Consider the following 21,628-nt stretch of genomic DNA (forward strand, 5'->3'; position numbering starts at 1 on the left):
AGGTCATGATCTCAGGATTATAGGATCAAGCCCTGCACTGGGCTCCATGTTCAGGGGGAGCCTTCTTCAGATTCTTTCCTTCTTCCCTTCCCTCTGCTCACTCTCTCTTTCTCACAAAATAAATTAATAAATAGATGAAATAGATAAAAGATGAGATTTGGGCAAAAAAGTGATGGAGTTACCTAAAGCAGAGATTCATGAGAAGAACATCTAGGTGACTGTAGCATCTATAGCAAAGGCAATAAATGGGTGTGTGCCTGGCATGTCTAAGGAACAACAGGAAGGCCTGTGTGGCCAAAAGAGAGTAAGTGAAGGTGGTAGGAGGGTAAAGGAGGGTAGTAGGAGAGGAAATCTAAGAGGTGAATCAGGCCAGATGTTGTAGAACTTCACAAACTGTTATCATTAGGACTTTGGCTTTCATTCTGAATGAGATGAACATTCATTGCAGACTTTAAGTAGAGGAGTATCATGATTTGACTTGAAGTCATTTGGCTTCTGTGTTGAAAATAGATTGTAGAGGAGAGAGGACAGCAGCTAGGGAACAAGTCAGGGGAATGTTGTAGCAATTCTGGCAAAAAATGATCATGGTTCAAAACAAGGTGGTGGTAGAGAAAAGGAGAAGTCATTGGTTTCTGGATATAGTTTTTGGTAGAACCAATAGGATTTCCTGACAGATTGATAAAGAATGTGAGAAAAAGAGAGGAGTCAAGGAAAATTCCAAGACTTTGGGACTGAGACACTAGAAGAAGAAAGTTTCCATCAACTGAAATGGGGAAGACTGCAGTTAGAATATAGTTTGGGGAAGGAGAGGGCACAAGGGAACTAGGAGTTGACTTATTGAGATTGAAATGCCCATTGAAATGTGTCCAAGGAAATATGTCAAGTATTTGGATATATGAGTCTTGAGTTTGGGGAAGATTTCAAATTGGAAGTCATTAGTGAACAGATAGTTTTTAAAATCATGAGACTGATAAGCTCACATATTCCAACCCAAATACAATTAATTATCTTCTTATCCTTAACCAAATTATCTAATCTCTCTACTTTTTTTTTTCATCTCTACAACAATAAGTTTAGGTTAAATAAGTGATTTTCACTTGTGTTCCATGGAGCACTAGGGCTTCTGTAGACAGAGCTGCCAGGATCAGAGATATGTTTGCTCTCCCACTGCCTAAGCCAACAAGCAATTCTTTCTTTCTTTCTTTCTTTCTTTCTTTCTTTCTTTCTTTCTTTCTTTCTTTCTTTCTTTCTTTCTTTCTTTTTGCAATTCTTTATTTTTACAATGAAGATCAGACATACATTTAGAGATGGTACAACATGATATTTATGATGTATACAGTATCATGGACTAGGGTGTGTGTGTAGGGTAACTTTCCAGATGAAATAATGAATAGCATCTCATAAAAAATAACCCCATATATCTCCCCATGATTGGTCAGCTATCAAAGGGATATGTGCAAATAAAGGTACAGATTGGCAGTAGTACACAGTTATCCTAAAAATGCTTACCATTGTTGACATGTACTCAAAGTTTCCTCTCTAAAAGATATTTGCTAGAAATCAAATCCAGAAACTAAAAGATAATATTCAATTTCTTTTAGACCCAATTAATGATGGTTTTTCCTTTGACCTTGAGACCATAAACAATCGATCATTTTAATTGTATAAAAATGCATGAAGTTATGTTGGGAAAGGACCTTAGAAATACTTCAGTCAAAAAAAAAAAAAAAGTGGAGTGCCTGGGGGCTCAGTAGCTTAAGCATCTAACTTTGGCTCAGGTCATGGTCTCAGGTTCCTGGGGTCCAGCCCTGTGTCAGGCTCCCTGCTCAGTAAGGAATCTGCTTTTCCCTCTCCCTCTGCTCCTCCCCCTACTTGTGGTCTCTTGTCTGTCTCTCTCAAGTAAATAAGTAAATCTTTTATTTATTTAATGTATTTTTTTAAGATTTCATTCATTTATCTGAGAGAGAGAGAGAGAGAGAGAGAGAGAGCATGAGCGAAGAGGCAGAGGGGAAGGGAGAAGCAGACTCCCTGCTGAGGAGGTAGCCCAACAGGGGGCCAGATCCCAGGACTCCTGAGATCATGACCCAAGCCAAAGGCAGATGCCCAATCAACGGAGCCACCCAGGCACCCCTAAATAAAAAAATCTTTTTAAAAAAGAAAGAAAGATTTCAATTACTCTCCCTTTATAGTGGAGCTGAGGCCCAAAGGTCAAATGTCATGCCAGAACCAGAACCTAGGTCATCTCCTGACTCTAGTCTAGTAATCTTATCAATACACTATGCTGATTTCAAGGTTCCTTCAGAAATGTCACTGAAAGTTTACAATTAAGGCACTGATGATGTATGATCTTCCTATTTTCCTCATCTATTAATTTTACAATCTTTATACTTTCCTAATCCATTAATTTTACATTAATGCTCTTGCAATTTTTCCACAGTTCTAAGAGTCTACCTTGCTGTTGCCTTTTGCCTGGTGTCTGGTGTCCTAGTGGTGCTGCTGTTTACCCTCCTCCGCCACGGGCCCTGCTGGCAGAGAGACCCTTATCGGAACATCTGAACAGATGGCTGAAGGAGGGTGGACACACCCGACTGACCTCCTGTGATGCCTCATTCAAAAGACAGGCTTTCACCGTGTGGACATCACCCCATCCACTCCCTTCTCTTTTAGCCTGTCTGGAGCAGGGTCTGAACTTACAGTGACCCAGGGACTGATGAATGAACCCCAGGTTACTTGGTCAGGTCTCCTGACCTCCTGACTCCTCGTTGTAGTGCAGGCTTCTCATTCGGCTCGAAAGAGGCTCTTTCACAAAGGATAGTTGTATTCTCTGGCATGGATGTTCAGAAAAAAAGAAGAAATCAAACTCCAATCAGCCTTTTGCCTGCAAAGAGCAAAAGGTTACAGTGTGTGACAGAGACATAGATTAAAGAAGACTGGATAATGAGGACAATTAAACTAGAAGTAGTATCATGTAGGATGATTCTTAAGAAGTAAGACCTAATTAGAAGGTATAAATAAATTATTTCTTTAGCCTTTAAGTAGGTGTAATACAAACACGTACACATTCCTGAAAAGAACCTCCTACACAGTGTTTGGTAGCTAACAGATTTTTGTATGTGTATGTATACTAACACACATGCATATACATAACTGTGTTGAAACTGTGTTGACACAGTTTCTGTCATTCTCAGAAACTGTAATATCAACTACTGCAATTATAGCTCAGGTCATTTTCCCCACAACTTCTAAAATGGGGAATAACTAGAGAACCCATGCAGCCATGTTTCTTTTTTTTTTTTTTTTTAACGTCTACCATCATCAGACCTAGATATTTTTATAGTTCCAGTTTCTTTATTTCATTTAAAAAGAGATTTACTTTGATGGAAACTCTTCATGACCCATCTCTTAGTCTCAGGAATCTTCCTCTCCCTTTGGACTCCACAACTTTCTCTTGTTAAACTTCAAGCACTTACCTGTACCACTTTCTACATAATTCTTACTGAGCCAAGGCTATTACAAAAAAATAAAAAAAGAAGGGAGTTGTGTTCTCTTGCCTAGCAACTGCTACTGCCTCCCATAACATAAAAGGCACGTAGGCAAGGAAATGCAAGATCTGGTTTCATCCTCAAGCTGGGAAAGGGAAAAAACATCTATAGCAAGTAAGAACAAAGGACAAATTACTGTCTTCCTAAAGTAGCCAGCCATATTAGTAATGAGACCAGAACATCTTATGCTGATAAGTGATGAGATTTGAAAATAGAAGTAGAAAATAGAACTATAAGTAATGGATTTTCTCACTTATTTAACAAGCCTTGATAGAACACCTACTATTTGCTTATTGCTGGCCTAACTGCTAAATTGCATATCCCTAATGTGATTATTAATGTGTTTGGCCCCAACAACAGCCCTTATACAGTTGATAGAATGTAAAAGTAAAAGCTTTCACAACCTTTCCCTAATATTATCTTTTAATACTGTCAAAGGCTAAAAGGACCTCTACTTTCTACTGTTTCTGGATTTTTTTTTAATATCCCCCATTTCTCTTCTTCTACCATTTCTTAATTATTGTAAAGAAAGCTCTGACTCCCACCTTAGTGGTTTCTTTTACCTTCCACAGAGCTACTCAGTTAATAAACACTGTAATTGTTTTTCATAGTTCATGTCAGAGTGAAAAATCACAAGTGATAAATGATCTATAATGATAAAGCAGAGAACACAAATGCACTGTAACATTCCTCAGGAAATAAGCTAATCATCCAACTTCAAAAGAAAAATATGCAAATTCTCTCTACTGATAAAAGTGACCTTTTCAGATGGGTCAGGGAAGCTCAGTTGACATGAGGACAAATATTGTTTGAAAGATAACTGCTGGATTGAGATAACTTCTGCTCTGAAATGTATTCCCCACATTTGAATCACTGTAGAGGTCTTTGAACAGGATGAGAATAATGTAGTAATTACCACATCAATGTAGGAAAATGCCCTAACAAAAAATATGATCAGTATATATGTAGAAAATTCTAACAAAGTTGTAGATAGGGAATTCCCAACTAGAATGGCATTGTGTAAAGAAAGTATTAAGAGAATATGAATATAAAAAGAATAACTTATGGTAATAGTAGAGTACAAGCTTTGGAGGCAAACATTTTATTGGAAGTCATTCAACTAACAAAACTTTTTTTTTTTTTAAGATTTTATTTATTTATTCATGAAAGACACAGAGAGAGGCAGAGACACAAGCAGGCTCCATGAAGGGAGCCCTACGTGGGACTCAATCCTGGGTCTCCAGGACCACACCCTGGGCCGAAGGCAGCGCTAAACCGCTGAGCCACCCAGGCTGCCCAACAAACCTCTTTTATATTAGGCATTTCTTCTCCTTGAAGTCAGTGATGTTCCCTATTCTCCCAACTTCCTATTCTCATTCTGTTTCGTTCTAGTACTGCTAGCATTGATCCTTCCTTTATCGCCAGGGAAGTTTTTTGATAAGTGAAAGCCAAAATGATAGTTTTCTCCTTCAAAACGCTATAGAAAATTCATTTGAGTAGTAATGGTTGTGTATTACATTTTGGTGCTTTATTCCAGGACTGTCTAATAGAAACATAATGCAAGCCACAAATGAGGACCACATAAGGGATTTAAAAATTCTAATAGTACATTATATAAAGGTAAAAATAAACATAAAATTAATTCTAATAAAATTTATTTGACCCAGTACACTAAAAAAAGTCACTTCAACATGTAATTAATATTCTTAACATTATTAATGAGGTATTTTTCAGGGTTTTTTGGAGTAAATACTTGAGATCTAATGTGTATTTACCCCTACAGCACATCTCAATTTGGACTAGTTACATGTCAAATTCCAGCAACCATATGTGACTGGAGGCTACCATATTGGGCAATTACAACTAGATGACAAACTTCTTGAAGCAGAAAGAATGTTTTGGTTTGTTGTTTTGTTTTATTTCTAAAGGTTTTTTTTTTAAGATTTTTTTAAAATTTATTTTATCCATGAGAGACACACAGAGAGAGAGAAGCAGAAGCAGGCTCCACAGGGAGCCTGATGTGGGACTCGATCCCATGACTCCAGGATCAAGCCCTGGGCTGAAGGCAGGTGCTAAACCGTTGAGCCACCCAGAGATCCCATTTTGTTTTGTTTTTAATTTGTAAGGTTCACTTTCAAGTGAAGAAATGAAAGTCATCTTTCTTATATGTCTGTATCTTACTGTTTTTGTATATGTGCTGAATTGATCAAGGATTTTTCTGAAATGTTTTATTTGCAGATATGTCTTAACAGCAGCACCCTAGACTTTTTCCAAAACCAAACTATACTAAATGAACTAGTTCTTCTTTAAAATGTCTAAAGAAGGAATCTAACAACACAATTAGAATATAAGTACTGCTAGATTGGGGGATGGATGCCTTTTAAATTTTTTGTTAAATTTTTTAAAAAGATTTTATTTATTTGACAGAGAAAGCATGAGCAAGTGGAGTGGGGAAGGGAGAAGTAGGCTCCCCACCAAGCAGGGAAGCTGATGCAGGGCTCCATCCCAGGACCATGGGATCATGACCTGAGCCAAAGGCAGATTCTTAACTGACTGAGCCACCCAAACATCTCTGAATTTTTTATTAAATTCTTTGTTACAAATAATTGTATTTAAAACAAAAATAAATTCAGGTAATACAGAAGGGTATAAAATACAAGGTAAAAGGCCTTTCTACCCACTTCCATTCATCAGGGGCAATCCTGTCAACAATATCTGCTTTTAGTTCTTCTAGAAACTAGCATGAATTTTATGAGCTATACTTACACTTAGATTTTCTGAAATTTCACACACAATTATAACACATGGTGTCTTCTTTCTTGTAGTATTTTTTTCATTTTCTTGAAGGAATTTTTTAAAGGCTACTTGAACACTAAGCTTTCTGATTCTGACATGTATGTTTTGACCTCCATTTACCCATCAATCAGCAAGGTATACATTTTCAGGTTGAAAATCATTTTGCCCCAGAATGTGAATGCAGTATTTTGTTGTCTTCTAACTGCTGATAAGAAGTCTGATTGGTATCATTCTCATCCAATGTAATTGTTCTTTTTTTCTGAAAAAAAAATTTTATTTTCCTTTTTTTTTCTAAATCTTTTTAAGATATTCTTTTTATCCATGAAGTTCTGAAATTTCACTAGGATGTATGTAGGTGTGGGTATTTGTTTTCTAATTATATGTGGCTTACACATGTCTTTGACTCAAGAAAACCGTATTCTTGAACTTGAATTTCCTGGGTCTATCCTTCAACTTCAAACTTCAAAAAATTACATTTTTTCTACCTTTTAATTTTATTTCTCTGCATTTTAGGAAATTTTATTTTCCAGAACACTAATTTAGTCTTCAGCACATTATTCTTTTTTTTTTCTTCTAAGAATACTTTCCTATTCATTGCTTTTTCCTTTTTTTACAATGGCCACTTCCTATTTTATGATGAAACTTTAAGAATCTGACTTGGAATTTTTTCAAGTTCTCTTCTGCTCCGTAAATTATTTCTGTTTTCTCTGGGCTCAGATGTTTGAATTTATTAACCTTGGACTTTCTCTTTCATCCTCTTTTTCTCAGATTTTCATGAATCATAATCCACAAGTGAAGAAGTCTGTGGATTAGTAGGGATGACTGGTCTTGATTTCCCTATTAGTCATATATATCTGTTTTCCCAACAAATATCCTCTTGAATAACTACATTAAAAGTCTCTTTCACTTGGAATATTACTTAGACATCAAAAAGAATGAAATCTTGCCATTTGTAACAACATAGATGGAGTTAGAGTATATTATGCTAAGTGAAATAAGTCAGTCAGAGAAAGACAAACCATATGATCTCACTCATATGTGGGATTTAAGAAAGAAAACAGATAAACATATGGGAAGGGGGCAAAGAGAAAAGGGAGAGAGGGAAACAAGCGATAAGAGACCCTTAACAAGAACAAAGAGGCTTGATGGAGGGGGATAGGCTAGATGGGTGATAGGTATTATGATGAGCCCTGGGTGTTGAATTCAGAATCACTGAATTCTACTCCAGAAACCAATATTGCACTGTATTTTAACTACCTAAAATTTTTTAAACTTAATAAAAGAATTCTAATTTTGTTTGCTAATTGCAACCTCTTCATCATCTCTGAGTCAGTCTTAATTGATTGTCTTTTTTCCCCAAGTATGGGTTATGTTTTCCTGTTTCTTTGAATATAGAGTAACTTTGGATTGTGTCTTAGACATTGTAGATATGTTGTAGAGACTCTGGATTCTATCATGTTCCTCTACAAACATTTTTTTTTTCTTACGCGGTTAGTTAAATTAGCTAAAATTAAACTGCAGACTGTCTCCCCTACAATGGACAACAGCTCAAATATCACTTCAATTATTTTAACCTAAATTAGGCTACTTGGAGTCTTCCCTCTATATGATTAGTTAAGCTATGGGGGTCAGCCACAGAGTCTGGGGAGAGTTTATATAAATATCTTGGGGTTACTCCTTTCTGGATTTCACTTTGGGGGCATTTCCCTTTCACTTTTAAGAGCTATGGATGCCCCCAAATTCTGTCCTCTGGTAAGACTATGTCTTGTTTTGTTCTCCTGCATTTTAACCATCTATCCCCATGCTCTGCCCTTGCATGGCACAGACTTTAGCCTACACTCGGGTTAAAGGTTGTTCAAACAAACAAACAATAACAAAAAAAGCTAACAGCTATTCCCTTTTTCCAAATGCTGAATTTCCCCCAGAATCTGCCTGCTTTTGATTGCTCCCAAGTACTGTAATTAGTTGTATTTTCTATTTTTCCCAGAGTTTATCGTTTGTATCGGTGAAAGTTAGTCTGATAGGAACATAATGATTGTCAGAAGTGAATGCTGTCATTCTAATGAGAAAGCCTGGTTTCAATTTCTGTGTAAGGATGATAGTTACAGCATCAGGCGCCCAAGTAGTGTTTGTGGGCAGGAAAGTGGCAAGTCAGCCAACAGACATATCAAAAAAATAAATAAGTAAAGAGTCTTTACTTTTGGCTGGGTGACTATTTCAGTGTATACATCTCCTGGGTGGAATGACCTTAACTTTAAAAAGTTTTCCCTCCAAGTCTGTGATAAGTCCTGAGTTATCTCAACATTTATTGTTTCTCCCTCAGGGCACAGCAGCCACACGAGGAGGCCTCCCAAATGAGCACCCTCTTTCCACAAACAGCACTCCTCCAAGATTTTATCTGGGAGGCAGCCACTCCATATATGGAGGAAGGAGTAGGATGTGCAGCTGATGGAGAATGCATTCTTTATGTAGGTATCCTGACAAGTCCTCCACAGTTCCCTAATGCTCTATGTGATGAGCAAAGGTCCAGCCTCCTCTGTGGCTCCCTCAGAAAGAACCACATTCATCTCTTGTGGGTATGACTACAATTTCCCCGTTTTTGACTTCTTCATCAGTTCAATCTTATCTGCTTATCTTTGAAGAATTTTTCGAAATACCTGACCTGCCACTGTCACTCTCTGCAGCACTGTTACGATTTCATTCCTTTTTTACGTATCATCCTTGCGCAGGGGCCATGCTAATCTTCTCTGTATCGTTCCAATTTTAGTATATGTGCTGCCGAAGTGAGCATGATTTCATTCCTTTTTTAAAGAAATATTTTATTTATTTATTTGAGAGAAAGAGAGCGAGACTGCACAAGCAGGAGGAGAGGCAGAGGGAGAGGGAGAAGCGGGCTCCCTAATCAGCAGGGCTTAATCCTAGGATCCTGGGTCACGTGACCTGAGCCAAAGGCAGACACTTGAGCAGACCTGAGCCACCCAGGTGCCCCTCATTCTTATTTTTAACATCTTTTGTGTTACTGCAGGAAAACATTGGGAGGAAAGGAAATTAAGTGCAATGGGTCTTTTTTTCCCTAAACAGGAAACCTTGAGTTTGTTTTTCTCGCAAAAGGGTCTATAAGCGTGTCCATCAAAGTTAAGAAAGTTAGTCAAGCCATTCACTAAAGAAAAAAGGAAAAGAGACATAATGTTATGTATACAATTTAGTCTCACCAACATTTGCTAAGTGCCTGCTCTTAGAATGAAGTAGGGTCACTAGTTTCTCCCATATTTTTCAAAGGGTATCTTAGCTCAAGGAAAGGTTAATTACCATTGTGCCATTATTTGACATAGGGAATACAGTACTGAATTATTTATAGACCCTGCCTTTATAAAGCTCATGGATAAATAATTTCTTTAACTGGGTTTTTCTGTTTTTACTAGCCTATATTATTTTTCCTTCATAATGTCTCAAGGACTTGATCCTTCCTTTATAGTGCTGTCATCAAATTTTGCCCTTCAGTACATGTCTGGTTTTATTTTTTTAATTATTTATTATTTGAGAAAGAGCAATAGAGAGCACAAGCAGAGGGAGAGGCAGAGGGAGAGGAAGAAACAGACTCCCCACTGGGCAGGAAGCCTAATGCGTGGCTCCATCCCAGGACCCGGGGATCATGACCTGAGCGGAAGACAGATGCTTAACCGAGTCACCCAGGTTCCCCATATGCCTGTTTTTAAACCATATGGTTTTCTCATCCTTCCAGTTAATTTTGCACAAAACATTCATATTCCCCTAAAGATAGCTGTAAAGGTCTGGACTGCTTGCCAAGAAGGGGCCTGGTGGGCCACCACAGTATCCTCCAATATGAGAAGCCTGAGAGCTTTGATGGCTGGTAAACCCAGGACTCCAAAAGGCAACCATTCCAAATGGGGACTGACATCACCAGCTTAAATCTGCTGCCTCAGAGTTTTGGGAAGTAAGTTCCCTCCACCCTGGGGTAGTAGTACAGGTAGTTCAGGACTGATTAAAAACTCCAAAGGCCTGGAGTACCCTGGCTGACCTTGGGGGCTGACAAGATGTGTGCCTCATTCATGGGCTGCACACATCTGTGGAGACAGGGCTCTGGAACAGGGCATCTATAGGGGTATGCAGGGTCACAGGAGGGAGTTCTTGGGAGTACAAGCATTTGCCTAATCCAAGCCATAACCTACACAAATGCGCATATTCTTCCGAAGGCAGAGCTGGAGAAATCTGGACTAACTTGCCAGGTTGGTGGTGTGCAGGATGTCCTTGATGGCTGGAGAAGCCGATACCCCATCAAGCAGCTAGTCCAAATTGGGGCTGACTGTTGCCAGTTTAAAGCTGCAGACTCAGAAGGATTTTGGGTGAGTTGGCCTCCCTCCTCCCGGTAGGCTCATTCTGGAACTCCACAGACCTGAAGCGCCCCCTGCAGGCTAAGGCCAGCTGATAAGGTGTGGTTTGCGCATGGGCACACCAGGCAGTTCAGAGTAACTGGGGAACTGGAGTGGGGCAGGTGTAGAGGTAGGCTGGGTCAAAAGAGAAGGCTGTTTCAGGTATCTGGCATCTTCCTAATTCCAGCCTTAACCTACAGAAATGCACATATTCTCCTTGAAGTTAAAAGTGGAGGAATCTGGACTGCCTTGCCAGTATGGGGCCTGGAGGGCTACCAGGGTACCTTCACTAAGAGACACCTGGGAGCCTTGATTCATTGGTATGGACCCTCTCAGGCAACCAGTCCAAATGAGGACTGCCTATGAGCAGTCTAAATTGTCTCCTCAGAAAGAACTTGGGCTGGTGTGCTCCCTCCACCCTTAGAGGCCAGGCAGAGCTTCCGGACTGGTTGGACTCCCCAGGCCAGGAGGGCTCGGGGTTCCCAAGGCAGGCTGCCCAGGTGCATACAGTGCCTGTGTGAGCCACCAGGTAACAGGGGCCAGACCTGGAAGAAGTCAAGTGTCTGGAGAGGTACGGACTCATGGGAGCAAGCTGTTGGGCGGGGGATACAAGGTATCTGCCTAATTCCAAGTCTTAACCAGTCAAATTCATATACAGGGCATATCTCAGAGATATTGGGGTTCAGTTCCACTTACTGTATTAAAGCAAATACTGCATTAAAGTGAGTCAATTGAAATTTTTGGTTTCCTAGTGCATATAAAAGTTATAATTGGGGCACCTGGGTAGCTGATATTTTTACTAAAAATATTTTTTTTTAAATCTATAAGGATGCTGGTTAAAGATGCAGATTCCCAATCCTCAATCTCAGAAATTCTGATTTAGGAAACTGGAAATATCCTTTTTTAGAGGTAGCACACCTGATTCTGCTGTAGACAGTTCCCAACCTTGTTTTGAGAAATCCTACTCTAAACTATGCAGTAACCCTCAGGTTGAGCAGAATGCTCATCTGCTACCTCAGGTTTATCTACTTCATCAGGAGTCTGTAAAGTAACCCAGAGGTTGAAACTTGCCTTAATTAAGTGGACATTGAAAATGCATTTTCAGGGCACCTGGGTGGCTCAGGCAGCTAAGCATCTGCCTTTGGCTCGGGTCATCTTTTTGAAAATGTATTTTCAATAAAAGAATCATAGAAGTCAGAAACAAGCTCACATTTTGAAATGCAGTTTTAGTAAGTCTCACTTGAAGAATAGAGGAAACTAAAGACCTAAAGGCCTATTAAAATTGTGGTTTTGAGAACAGAGATAGCTCCTCAAAAAAAGTCAGCCATTCACAATTTGTGGTTCCAAAAATAACTAATTTTGTTCCTAAATGATTCGAAATATGTTACAGTGATCATATTTTCCAGGCCCAAACATAAGAAAAATAAACTTACGTGCAATAAAATATTTGAAACAACGACTTCCCTTAAAAAAAACTGGAACAGATAGTAACCTTACCAAAGGTAAGCAAGTAACATACCAAAGAAAATTTAAAGCCAAACTTTATTTTTTTTAATTATTTTTAAAAGATATTTCTTTCTTTATTTGAGAGCAAGAGAGAGAATATGAGGGAGGAGGGGCAGAGGAAGAAGCAGATTCTCTGCTGAGCCCAGAGTCCAACATGGGGCTCAATCCCTGGATCCTGAGATCATGACCTACTGAGAGCAGATATTTTACCGGCTAAGCCACCTAAGTGCCCCTAAAGCCAAACTTTAATATGTAACTCTGTTGTTGTGTCACAACTAAAACTACTTGTTCCATTTTTTTTACATCTCCCCTATTTATGTTGTACAAAGTAAATCAGACAATAAGATGGATAGGGGAAAATAAAATGTGTATGTCTCTCCTTCAACCTTTAAAAGTATATTTTTTCCTTTTTTCCACTTGTTTGGCAGTGTCTTTTCACATCTATGTCTGATCTACCTATAATCAAATTATTTTAAAATTTTATAGAAGAGGAGCCAGGTCTTTTAAACCAAAATTTTGGGGATGCCTGAATGGCTCCGTGGTTGAGCATCTGCCTTTGACCTAGGATGTGATCCTGCAGTCCCAGGACCCAGTCCCACATCAGGCTCCCTGCAGGGAGCCTGCTTTTCCCTCTGCCTGTGTCTCTGCCTCTCTCTCTCTGAATAAATAAATAAAAAATCTTTTTTAAAAAATTTAAAAAAATAAACATTTTGGCAAGTACTTCTGTGTTAGGAGTTATTATTCTTGGGGTGGGGTGCCTGGGTGGCTCAGTTGGTTGGGCAGCCAAGTCTTGATTTTGGCTGGGGTTGTGATCTCAGGGTCATGATATCAAGGCCAGCATTGGGTTCTGTGCTAGGTATGGAGCCTGCTTAAGATTTTCTCTCTCCCTCTTTGCCCCCACCCCTCTCTAAAAAAAAAAAAAATAATAATAATAATAATAATAAAATTTAAAAAGGAAAAAAGTTATATTTTTAGTGAAGTGACTCTAGAGGAATTTTATTCAATACTATTATTAAACATGGGCAACAAAAGAGAATAAGGTAGTGGAGCCAAATTAGCATGGATTCAAATCTGTGCTCTGCCACTTACTAGCCACATGATCCTGGGCAGGTTATTTAACATTCCCACGCCTCAATTTCCTCATCTGTAAATGGGAGCAATTATAGTACCTACCTTAGAGCATTGTTAAAGGAATAAACAGGTTAATACTTGTAAAGTGCAAGGAACAGTGCCTGGCACATGGTAAACACCATGTAAGTGTTTGTTAAATAAAATATTGAATGAAAAGACAGGGATTTATCATTCTTAGTTGAAAGCATTATAATTTTGAGTTTTATAAAGTACAAAGACATAACCATGAGATGTCATTTTTCGTTAGTTCTCTATATAATCTTGAAAGCAGGGTTTTTTCCCAATCTTTTAAACCACATCTTGAAGTGACACCTATTATTAAAATGATGAAAAGTTTCATTTAATGGAAGAATAAGGAAACTTGAGATCTTAATAAAAATATTACTTTGGGTGGAAATTTATTTCTGAGAGAATATAATGTTCTTAATATTCTCTGGAAAAATCAAAGCACCTAGATTTTAGCACAAGGTCAACTGTAATAGAATGCTTAGAAAATAAAAGTTATTAGGGACACCTCGGTGGCTCAGCAGTTAAGCATCTGCCTTCAGCTCAGGGTGTGATCCTGGGGTCCCAGGATCAAGTCCCACATCGGGCTCCCTACATGGAGCCTGCTTCTCCCTCTGCCTATGTTTCTGCCTCTCTCTCTCTCTTGTTCTCGCTCTCTCTCTCTCTCTCATGAATAAATAAATAAAATCTTTAAAAAATAAAAGTCATTAAAACATGAACAAAGATTCCACAGCAAAGCCAGCTTAAGTTATTACCAATTCAATGTAAAGGTAGATGCTACAAACAAGCAAAAACCAAACAAATGATTGGTTTTCTTAAAATTTGTTATCTTGTTAATGATAGAGTAATTTCAAGTAGACTAATATTGAATATAGGTGGATAAGTGGTAGATATCTTTCTTTCTTTAATGTCTCACTGTAAGTTAACTTCTTTCTTATAGAAATAAATTACCTCCTCTGTGCCCAGGCTTCAATGACCTCAATGAAACAGATATGACAATGTCTCCAAAATTGAACAGACTGTTGATGAATGAAGGCCCATCAGTAAGTAGGTGATTTCAAGCAGGATGTAGTCATCCCAACGATCAGACAACGAAGCAGCTTTTCCAGGTCGCGTTTGCATTCTCTCTCCAGTAAGTCAACAGAAAATCATGAATGGTTCTTTCTCACAGCATGTAAATCCTGAATGGAGTAGCTATGAAGTTACTAAAACAGTCACTTTAATTTCTTTTTCCTTTCCACACACATCATCTTCCTTGCTTCTTGAGGGTGACATTCAGTTCAGATCATTTATCATGTAAAAATTACCTCCCTTGGTTTTTTTAAAGGGTGACAGAGACAAATGGAGATGAGAAAAGCATTTAAAATGTTTTTAATGCAATGACGTTTCCAAACATAAGACATTAAGAAGCTGTTATTTTCATAATCAAACATTTTACACACACACACACACACACACACACACACACACATATATAAATGCAATTCCTGAGAAGTTAATCCTTGTTAAAATGTCAAAAAGTACCTGTATGAATAGGAATTTGTAAACTCAGAACACCCTAGTTTCACTAAAGCAATTGATGAAACATTACTGTGTTCAACAAAGAAATTTCATACATTCATTTAACAAAGACTCATATGGCACTTACCATGTGCTAGTCCTGTGAGGTAGATACAAATAGTAATATCATGGCCATTTTACAGATGGGGAGACTGAGGCTAAGTAATCTGCCTACAGTCACAAAGCTGGAATGTGCCAAGGATGGCGTCTGAGCCCAAGATGTCTTCTTCTAGACAGCGCACTTTTAAACTGCTAAACCACACTATCTTCTTCCTTTGGGGAAAAGTCCTCAGGTAAGATTCTCAGAAAATCACATCACATTCTTATTTTATTTTGTTGTTGTTTTTGCTATCCAAAATGTCTCACTTGTGTGATGTTAATGCCTAAAGAAAATGACCACTAAGATGATATGTGAGTCCCCTTCAAGTAGAATGTCATTTTATTTTGAAAATTTCAAATTTGATGTCTCCTAATGAAATTAAGTTGGGTGGGTTTTTTTTAATTTTTAAACTTTATTTAGGATAATAACATTCCTATCTGGCCATTTCAAAATCCCTGAAATATTTAGGAAGTAGCTCTCTATTCACAAAATATGTAATTCTCTTAATTAACTGGGACCTGCTACAATTACATAGACATAACCTTAAAGTGGTTTTTATGTAGATGCAATAGGATATGGAAACAAAATTTGATATTTTCACAATTTTATGAATGACATTTTGGGGCTAAGATATTCAAGTTAACAATCTAATATGTTGATAATCAGATATTTGTTAATAACTCAGCTCTCCCTTAGCTCTACTTAACAAAAAATTAGTGCTGAGAACTCTGAGTTGTCAGATCTCCCCCTCACTTTCGTGCTGCAAAATAAGTGTCAAATTATATCATCACAACTGAAGAGCTGATTAGTATTGAAAGTCCATTATAAGCTTCTCAAGGAGTGCTAAACCTTGACAAAGAAAGAAAAAGAAAAGAAAGAGAAAGAAAGATCCCAGAAAACCAGAGCACATAAACCAGAGCACATGACAATAAAGTTAGTCAACCGAGTGAGAATTTACATTTACCAAATTAACACAATAGTTTTGTAGACCAGTGTTTTGTAGACTATAATTAGTGATCCTTTTCAGGGAAACATGCTGAAATGAAAATGTTACTGCTTGCCCCATTAAAGATACATTATCCTTTTGGAAGGCAGATATAGATTCTAAATATGTTGCCCATTTTTTGAGTGGTCAAACATAAAATAAATTAATGCAAAGAATTGCTGGCACTGGATGCTGGTCGAGTGACTATGAATAAGTGACTCCATTTTTTTTCCCTTTTTCTTTTCTTTCTTTCTTTCTTTCTTTCTTTCTTTCTTTCTTTCTTTCTTTCTTTCTTTCTTTCTTTCTTTTTGAAAGGGGAAGGGCAGAGGGAGAGGGAGAGAGATTTTAAGTAGGCTCCACACGTTCAGCTCGGAGCCTAACTCAGGGCTCGATCTCACAACCCTGAGATCATAACCTGAGCCAAAATCAAGAGTCAGAAGCTTAACCCATTGAGCCATCCAGGCATCCCTAAGTGACTCCATTTCTGTATTCCTCTTTCCATTGTAAACTCTTGGATTTGCAACTCCTGCATGCCAACTTCAAGCATTTTAGCTTCATCTTCACTATTTGGGCATTAGATATAGCATTTACAGCCTAATGTATCTTTTAATTAACCTCTTTTAAAATATTATACTATCCTTTGTGTGAACCCAGAAATGCTAGCTATAAACATTCTATATGCATTAAGCCAAATATAAACTACTATAATTATACAAAGTTGATATGCACACTATGCATATGCATATGTATCTATATATATATGTGTGCATGTGGCACATATATATTTTAGGAATCATTTAAATAATTCAGAAGTCACTGAGAGTATCTCAAGAGAGATCTATTTGGGAGCACCTGGATGGCTCAGTCAACTAAGCCACCAACTCTTGATTTCGGCTCAGGTCATGATCTCAGGGTCCTGGGATCAAGCCCCCATTGGGTTCTGTGCTCAACATGGAGTCTGCTTGAGATTCTCTCTCTCCCTCTACCCCTCCCCCCCGGTTCATGTGCTCATTTGCTCTCTCTCTCTCAAATAAATAAATCTTTAGGAAAAAAAAGAAGTTCTGGGAAAAAAAAAAGAGAGAGAGAGATCCATTTGGACTTCAGTGGGAACTATGTGTGCCAAACAATGTTTCAAATGTAAACTCATCTAAATCTCATTATACTTCTATGGGGGGGGGTACTATTTTATTCCTAGTTTACAAACGTGTAAATTAAGGCACAGATTAAGTCACATGCCCTAGTCTCATAGCAGGTCCTGTGGTGGAGCCAGATTTCAGTTATGACAGGTTGATTTCAGAGCCTGTGCTCACAACCGTGATGCAATAGCACTCCTCTGAGTCTGTCTCCAGACCCAGTCCAAGTGTTCATATGTACAGAGATTGCTTCCAGCACAACTACACTATTTTAACTTTCATTTCCATTATCTTCTCTAATCCTCTTATACTCTTCTCTGGAGAGAGTGTAACCTCTGAAAATCTTTGGGAACCAATCCAGGAGTCAGCATTTGGGAAGGATCCTGGGGCTAAATTGAGATCTTGAAAACCAGGCTGGTTATCTTAGGAATCATAGGCCAGGGTCACCTGGGTGGCCTAGTCACTTAAGCGTTGGAGTCTTGGTTTCAACCCAGTGGAAACCAAGAGTGGGTTCTGAGATTGAGCCCCAGAGCCTCGTGACAGGCTCCTTTCTCAGAGGGGAGATTATTTGAAGATTCTCTCCTTCTGCCCCTCCCCAAACTCATGCACTGGCTTGCATGCTCTCCCCCTCTCTCACTCCTTCTAAAATAAATAAATATATATTTTAGATTTTTAAAATTTATTTATTCATGAGAGACACGGAGAGAGGCAAAGACATGTGCAGAGGGAGAAGCAGGCTCTGCGCAGGGAGCCTGATGCAGGACTCAGTCTCGGGACTCCAGTATTATGCCCTGAGCCGAAGGCAGATGCTCAACTGCTGAGCAATCCAGGCATCCCTAAATAAATAAATCTTAAAAAAAAAAAAAAGAATCATAGGGCATTTATTGGACAAAATACTTTGATTTCATGATATTACTCCCTGTAGTTCTTTAATGACAGCCAAATGCTATGCAAATCTCCATATGTCAATAATAATTCCAGAGTCCCTTTTTTGTCTGCATATCAATTTGCCAATTAATGTGAAGAATTCAAAAGACATGTGAAACATGGTCATGGTCCTCCATTCTATCTGTTACTCTCTAAAAATTTCCCCAAATTTCAGTGGCTTGAAACAGGTATTTTATTTTGCCCACAATTTTATAGGTCAGGGATTTTGGAATAGTTCAGAGGAGCAACTCACCTCTGATCAACATGGCATCAAGTAGGGTGGCTAAGACTAAAGGATCCACTTCCAAGAAGGCTTCTTCACCCTCTCTCCACTTGCAATTTCATGCTCCAGGGTCTCTTCATAGGGCTCAGTTAGGTTTTCACAGCATGGTGGTCTAGGTTAATTGTACTTCTTACATGGTGTCTTGCTTCTATGAGGAATAAAATAGAGGCTGACAGATCAGTTAAGGCCTGTACTCAGATGGTTATAGCATCACTTCTCACACATTCTCTTGGTCAAAGCTGTCACAAGAGGATTCAAGGGAGTGGAGAAACCTCTTGATGGGAGAGTGTCAATGTCGTATGCTGAAAGAGCATGTAGGGGCAGGAAAACAGCTGCCACCATCTCAGGAGCACACAGTCTGCCAGACCTCAAAGAGCTTTTACTCTAAGTCAGAGATTCATAAATAAGAGTCCCTGCATAAAATTCAGGAGGTCTCCAAAAGACAGCCGACAGAGTGGAAGAAGATATTTGCAAATGTCTTATCAGATAAAGGGCTAGTATCCAAAACCTATTATAAAGAACTTATCAAACTCAACACCCAAAAGACAAATAATCCAATCAAGAAAAGGCCAGAAAACATAAACAGATAGTTCTCCAAAGAAGAACTACAAATGGCCAATAGGCACATGAGAAAACGCTCAACTTCATTCAGCATCAGGGAAATACAAATCAAAACCACATTGAGATACCATCTCACAACCAGTCAGAATGGCTAAAACTAACAAATCAGGAGATGACAGATATTGGTGAGGATGCCAAGAAAGGGGAACCGTTTTGCATTGTTGGTGGGAATGCAAGCTGGTGCAGCCACTCTGGAAAATAGTGTGAAAGCCCCTCAAAAAGTTGAAAATAGAGCTACCCTCTATTTTACAGCAATTGCTCCAGTATCATGAGAGAACCTAAGCCAGAACTATCCAGGGTAAATACTCCTGGGTATTTACCCCAAGGAAACAAATGTAGTGATCTGAAGAGCACCTGCACCCCAATGTTTATAGCAGCAGTGTCCACAATAGCCAAAGCATGGAAAGAGCCCAGATGCCCACTGACAGATGAATGGATAAAGAAGATGTGGTAAATATATACAATGGAATACTAATCAGCCATCAAAAAAATAAAATCTTGCCATTTGCAATGATATGGATAGTACTAGAGGGTATTATGCTAAATGATATAAGTCTGTCAGAGAAAGATAATTACCATATGATCTCATCCATATGTGGAATTTAAGAAACAAAATAGAGGATCATAGGGGAAAAGAGGGAAAAATAAGACAAAATTAGAGAGAGAGACAAACCATAAAAGACTCCTAATCATAGGAAACAAATTGAGGATTGCTGGAGGGGAAGGGATTGGGGGGGATGGGGTAATTGGATAATGGGCATTAAGGAGGGCACAAGATGTAATGAGCACTGAGTGTTACATAAGACTGATGAATCACTGGCCTCTACTTCTGAAACTAATAATGCACTGTATGTTAATCGAATTTAAATTTAAACATTTTTAGCTTTAAATTTTTAAAAAGTAAATTAAATAAAACCTCAAAAAAGAGTTAATATCATTGGAATAACATGTAGTTCCTAAAAACAAGAAGTGTGTAAGCTCTGTTAATAGAAATATGTATAAACTGGGGGGGGGGGAGCTGAACACAAAATATGATGCAAATACTGGTTATAACTTGTAGTAGTCTCTAAGATGGCCCCCAGTGATCCTCACCTCCTAGTATTTATGCCCATTCTCTCACACATTTCATCAGGGTTGGTCTGTATGACAAATGGAATATGGGGGAAGTAATAGTGTATGACTTATAGGGCTAAGTCATAAAAAACCATGGTGCTTCTACTTTTCTCTCTCTTGGATTTCCCAGTCTGGAGGAGCCAGCCACCATGTTGTAAAGGTATTCAGGGGCCTTTGGAGAGCCCACATGGAAAGCTGAGACTTCCTTCCAACAACCAGCATCAACTCACCAGCCATTGAGTGAGCCATTTGGGAGGTGGGTTCTCAGTTGCAGTCAAGCCTTTGGTTGACTGCTGCCCCAGCCTACATCTCAACTCCAGTATCATGAGAGAACCTAAGCCAGAACTATCCAATTAAACCACTCTCAAATTCCTAAACTGCAGAAACCGTTAGATAATAAATGTATGTTATTTGTTTAAAAAAATTCATGTGGTCTTTGAACTTAGAGGAAGAAAACTATATTTTTATTTTCCCTAGTCTCTTACTAAACTTTAGAATTTTTTGTCCATTTTGAATATAAGCACAAATTACAGTACTTACAGCAACACTCGTGATTTTGTTACCAACAGAAATCACATATATTTTTATAGCACATTGGGTTGTTATAAATATCTCAAAATATCACTTCTACTCATCACTATTTTGAAATTATAGTGGCTATAAAATCCTCCAATATATCTTACTTAAAGTGTTAATAAAAAAGTGATACAGGGCCGCCTGGATACGTGGCTCAGTCTGTTAAACATACAACTCTTAAATTTGCCTCAGGTCATGATCACAGGATTCTGAGATGAAACTCTATGTAGGGCTCAGCGCTGGGTGTAGAACCTACTTAAGAGTTTTTCTCTCCAGGGCACCTGGTGGCTCAGTCAGTTAAGCATCTGCCTTTGGCTCAGTTCATGATCCTAGGGTCCTGGGATTGAGCTCTGGGTCAGTCTCCCTGCTCAGTGGGGAGTCTGCTTCTCCCTCTGCCCACTTTCCCCCACTTGTGCTGTCTCTATCTCTCTTTCACTCTCTCAAATAAATAAATAAAATCTTTTTTTTTTAGGGGAAACCTAAAGCTCAGTGGTTGAGCATCTGCCTTTGGCTCAGAGCATGATCCCGGAGTCCTGGAATCGAGTTCCACATCAGGCTTCCTGCATGGAGCGTGCTTCTCCCTCTGCCTGTGTCTCTGCCTCTCTCTCTCTCTCTCTCTCTGTGTGTGTGTGTGTGTGTGTGTGTGTCTCATGAATAAATAAATAAAATCTTAAAAAAGAAAAACTTTTTTTTAAAAAGGAGGAGTCTCTCTCTCTGCCCCTTCCCTCTTCTCTCCCTCTCTAAAAAAAAGAAAAGAAGAAGCAGCAATATTTTACTCTATTACAATTTTGGTTTTTAGCATTTTGATAACTACATTTCAATTTAAAAGGTCTCTTTCTTAATCATATATATTTAATTTTAAACATTTAAAAACATTACTCTGGAAAGGGGTCTATAGACTGCACCAAAAAGCCAGAGGGTTTCATAGTCCAAATAAAACCTTAAGAATTCCTACCTT

The 21,628-nt window shown here is 38.5% G+C and overlaps 1 protein-coding gene and 1 non-coding gene across 10 annotated transcripts in view; one reads left to right on the forward strand and one right to left on the reverse strand.

The window, feature by feature from the left end:
• Positions 1-21,342, forward strand: part of ACP3 (acid phosphatase 3) — a 59,568-nt gene extending 38,226 nt beyond the window's left edge. Inside the window, exons 11-17 of one of the 9 annotated variants that reach the window (XR_007405176.1) lie at positions 8,662-8,806; positions 10,116-10,293; positions 10,553-10,702; positions 12,136-12,231; positions 14,313-14,504; positions 15,076-15,225; positions 21,143-21,342. Coding sequence is in view for 2 of the 9 variants with exons in the window: in XM_025448933.3 (XP_025304718.1) it covers positions 2,438-2,556 (119 nt within the window). In the remaining 7 variants the exon portion in view is untranslated. Of the gene's footprint in view, positions 1-2,437; positions 7,643-8,661; positions 8,807-10,115; positions 10,294-10,552; positions 10,703-12,135; positions 12,232-14,312; positions 14,505-15,075; positions 15,226-20,224; positions 20,351-21,142 lie in introns of those variants that run through there. The other 8 variants (XR_007405175.1, XR_004808689.2, XR_007405174.1 and 5 more) reach the window with 8 other exon arrangements.
• On the reverse strand, positions 9,023-9,129 carry LOC112661240 (U6 spliceosomal RNA). Its single transcript, XR_003137546.1, has one exon. It is a non-coding gene; the product is annotated as a U6 spliceosomal RNA (small nuclear RNA).
• Positions 21,343-21,628: the final 286 nt, after the last annotated feature.

This window comes from Canis lupus, chromosome 23 (assembly GCF_003254725.2).
Source record: "Canis lupus dingo isolate Sandy chromosome 23, ASM325472v2, whole genome shotgun sequence".
Classification (NCBI taxonomy): Eukaryota; Metazoa; Chordata; class Mammalia; order Carnivora; family Canidae; genus Canis; species Canis lupus.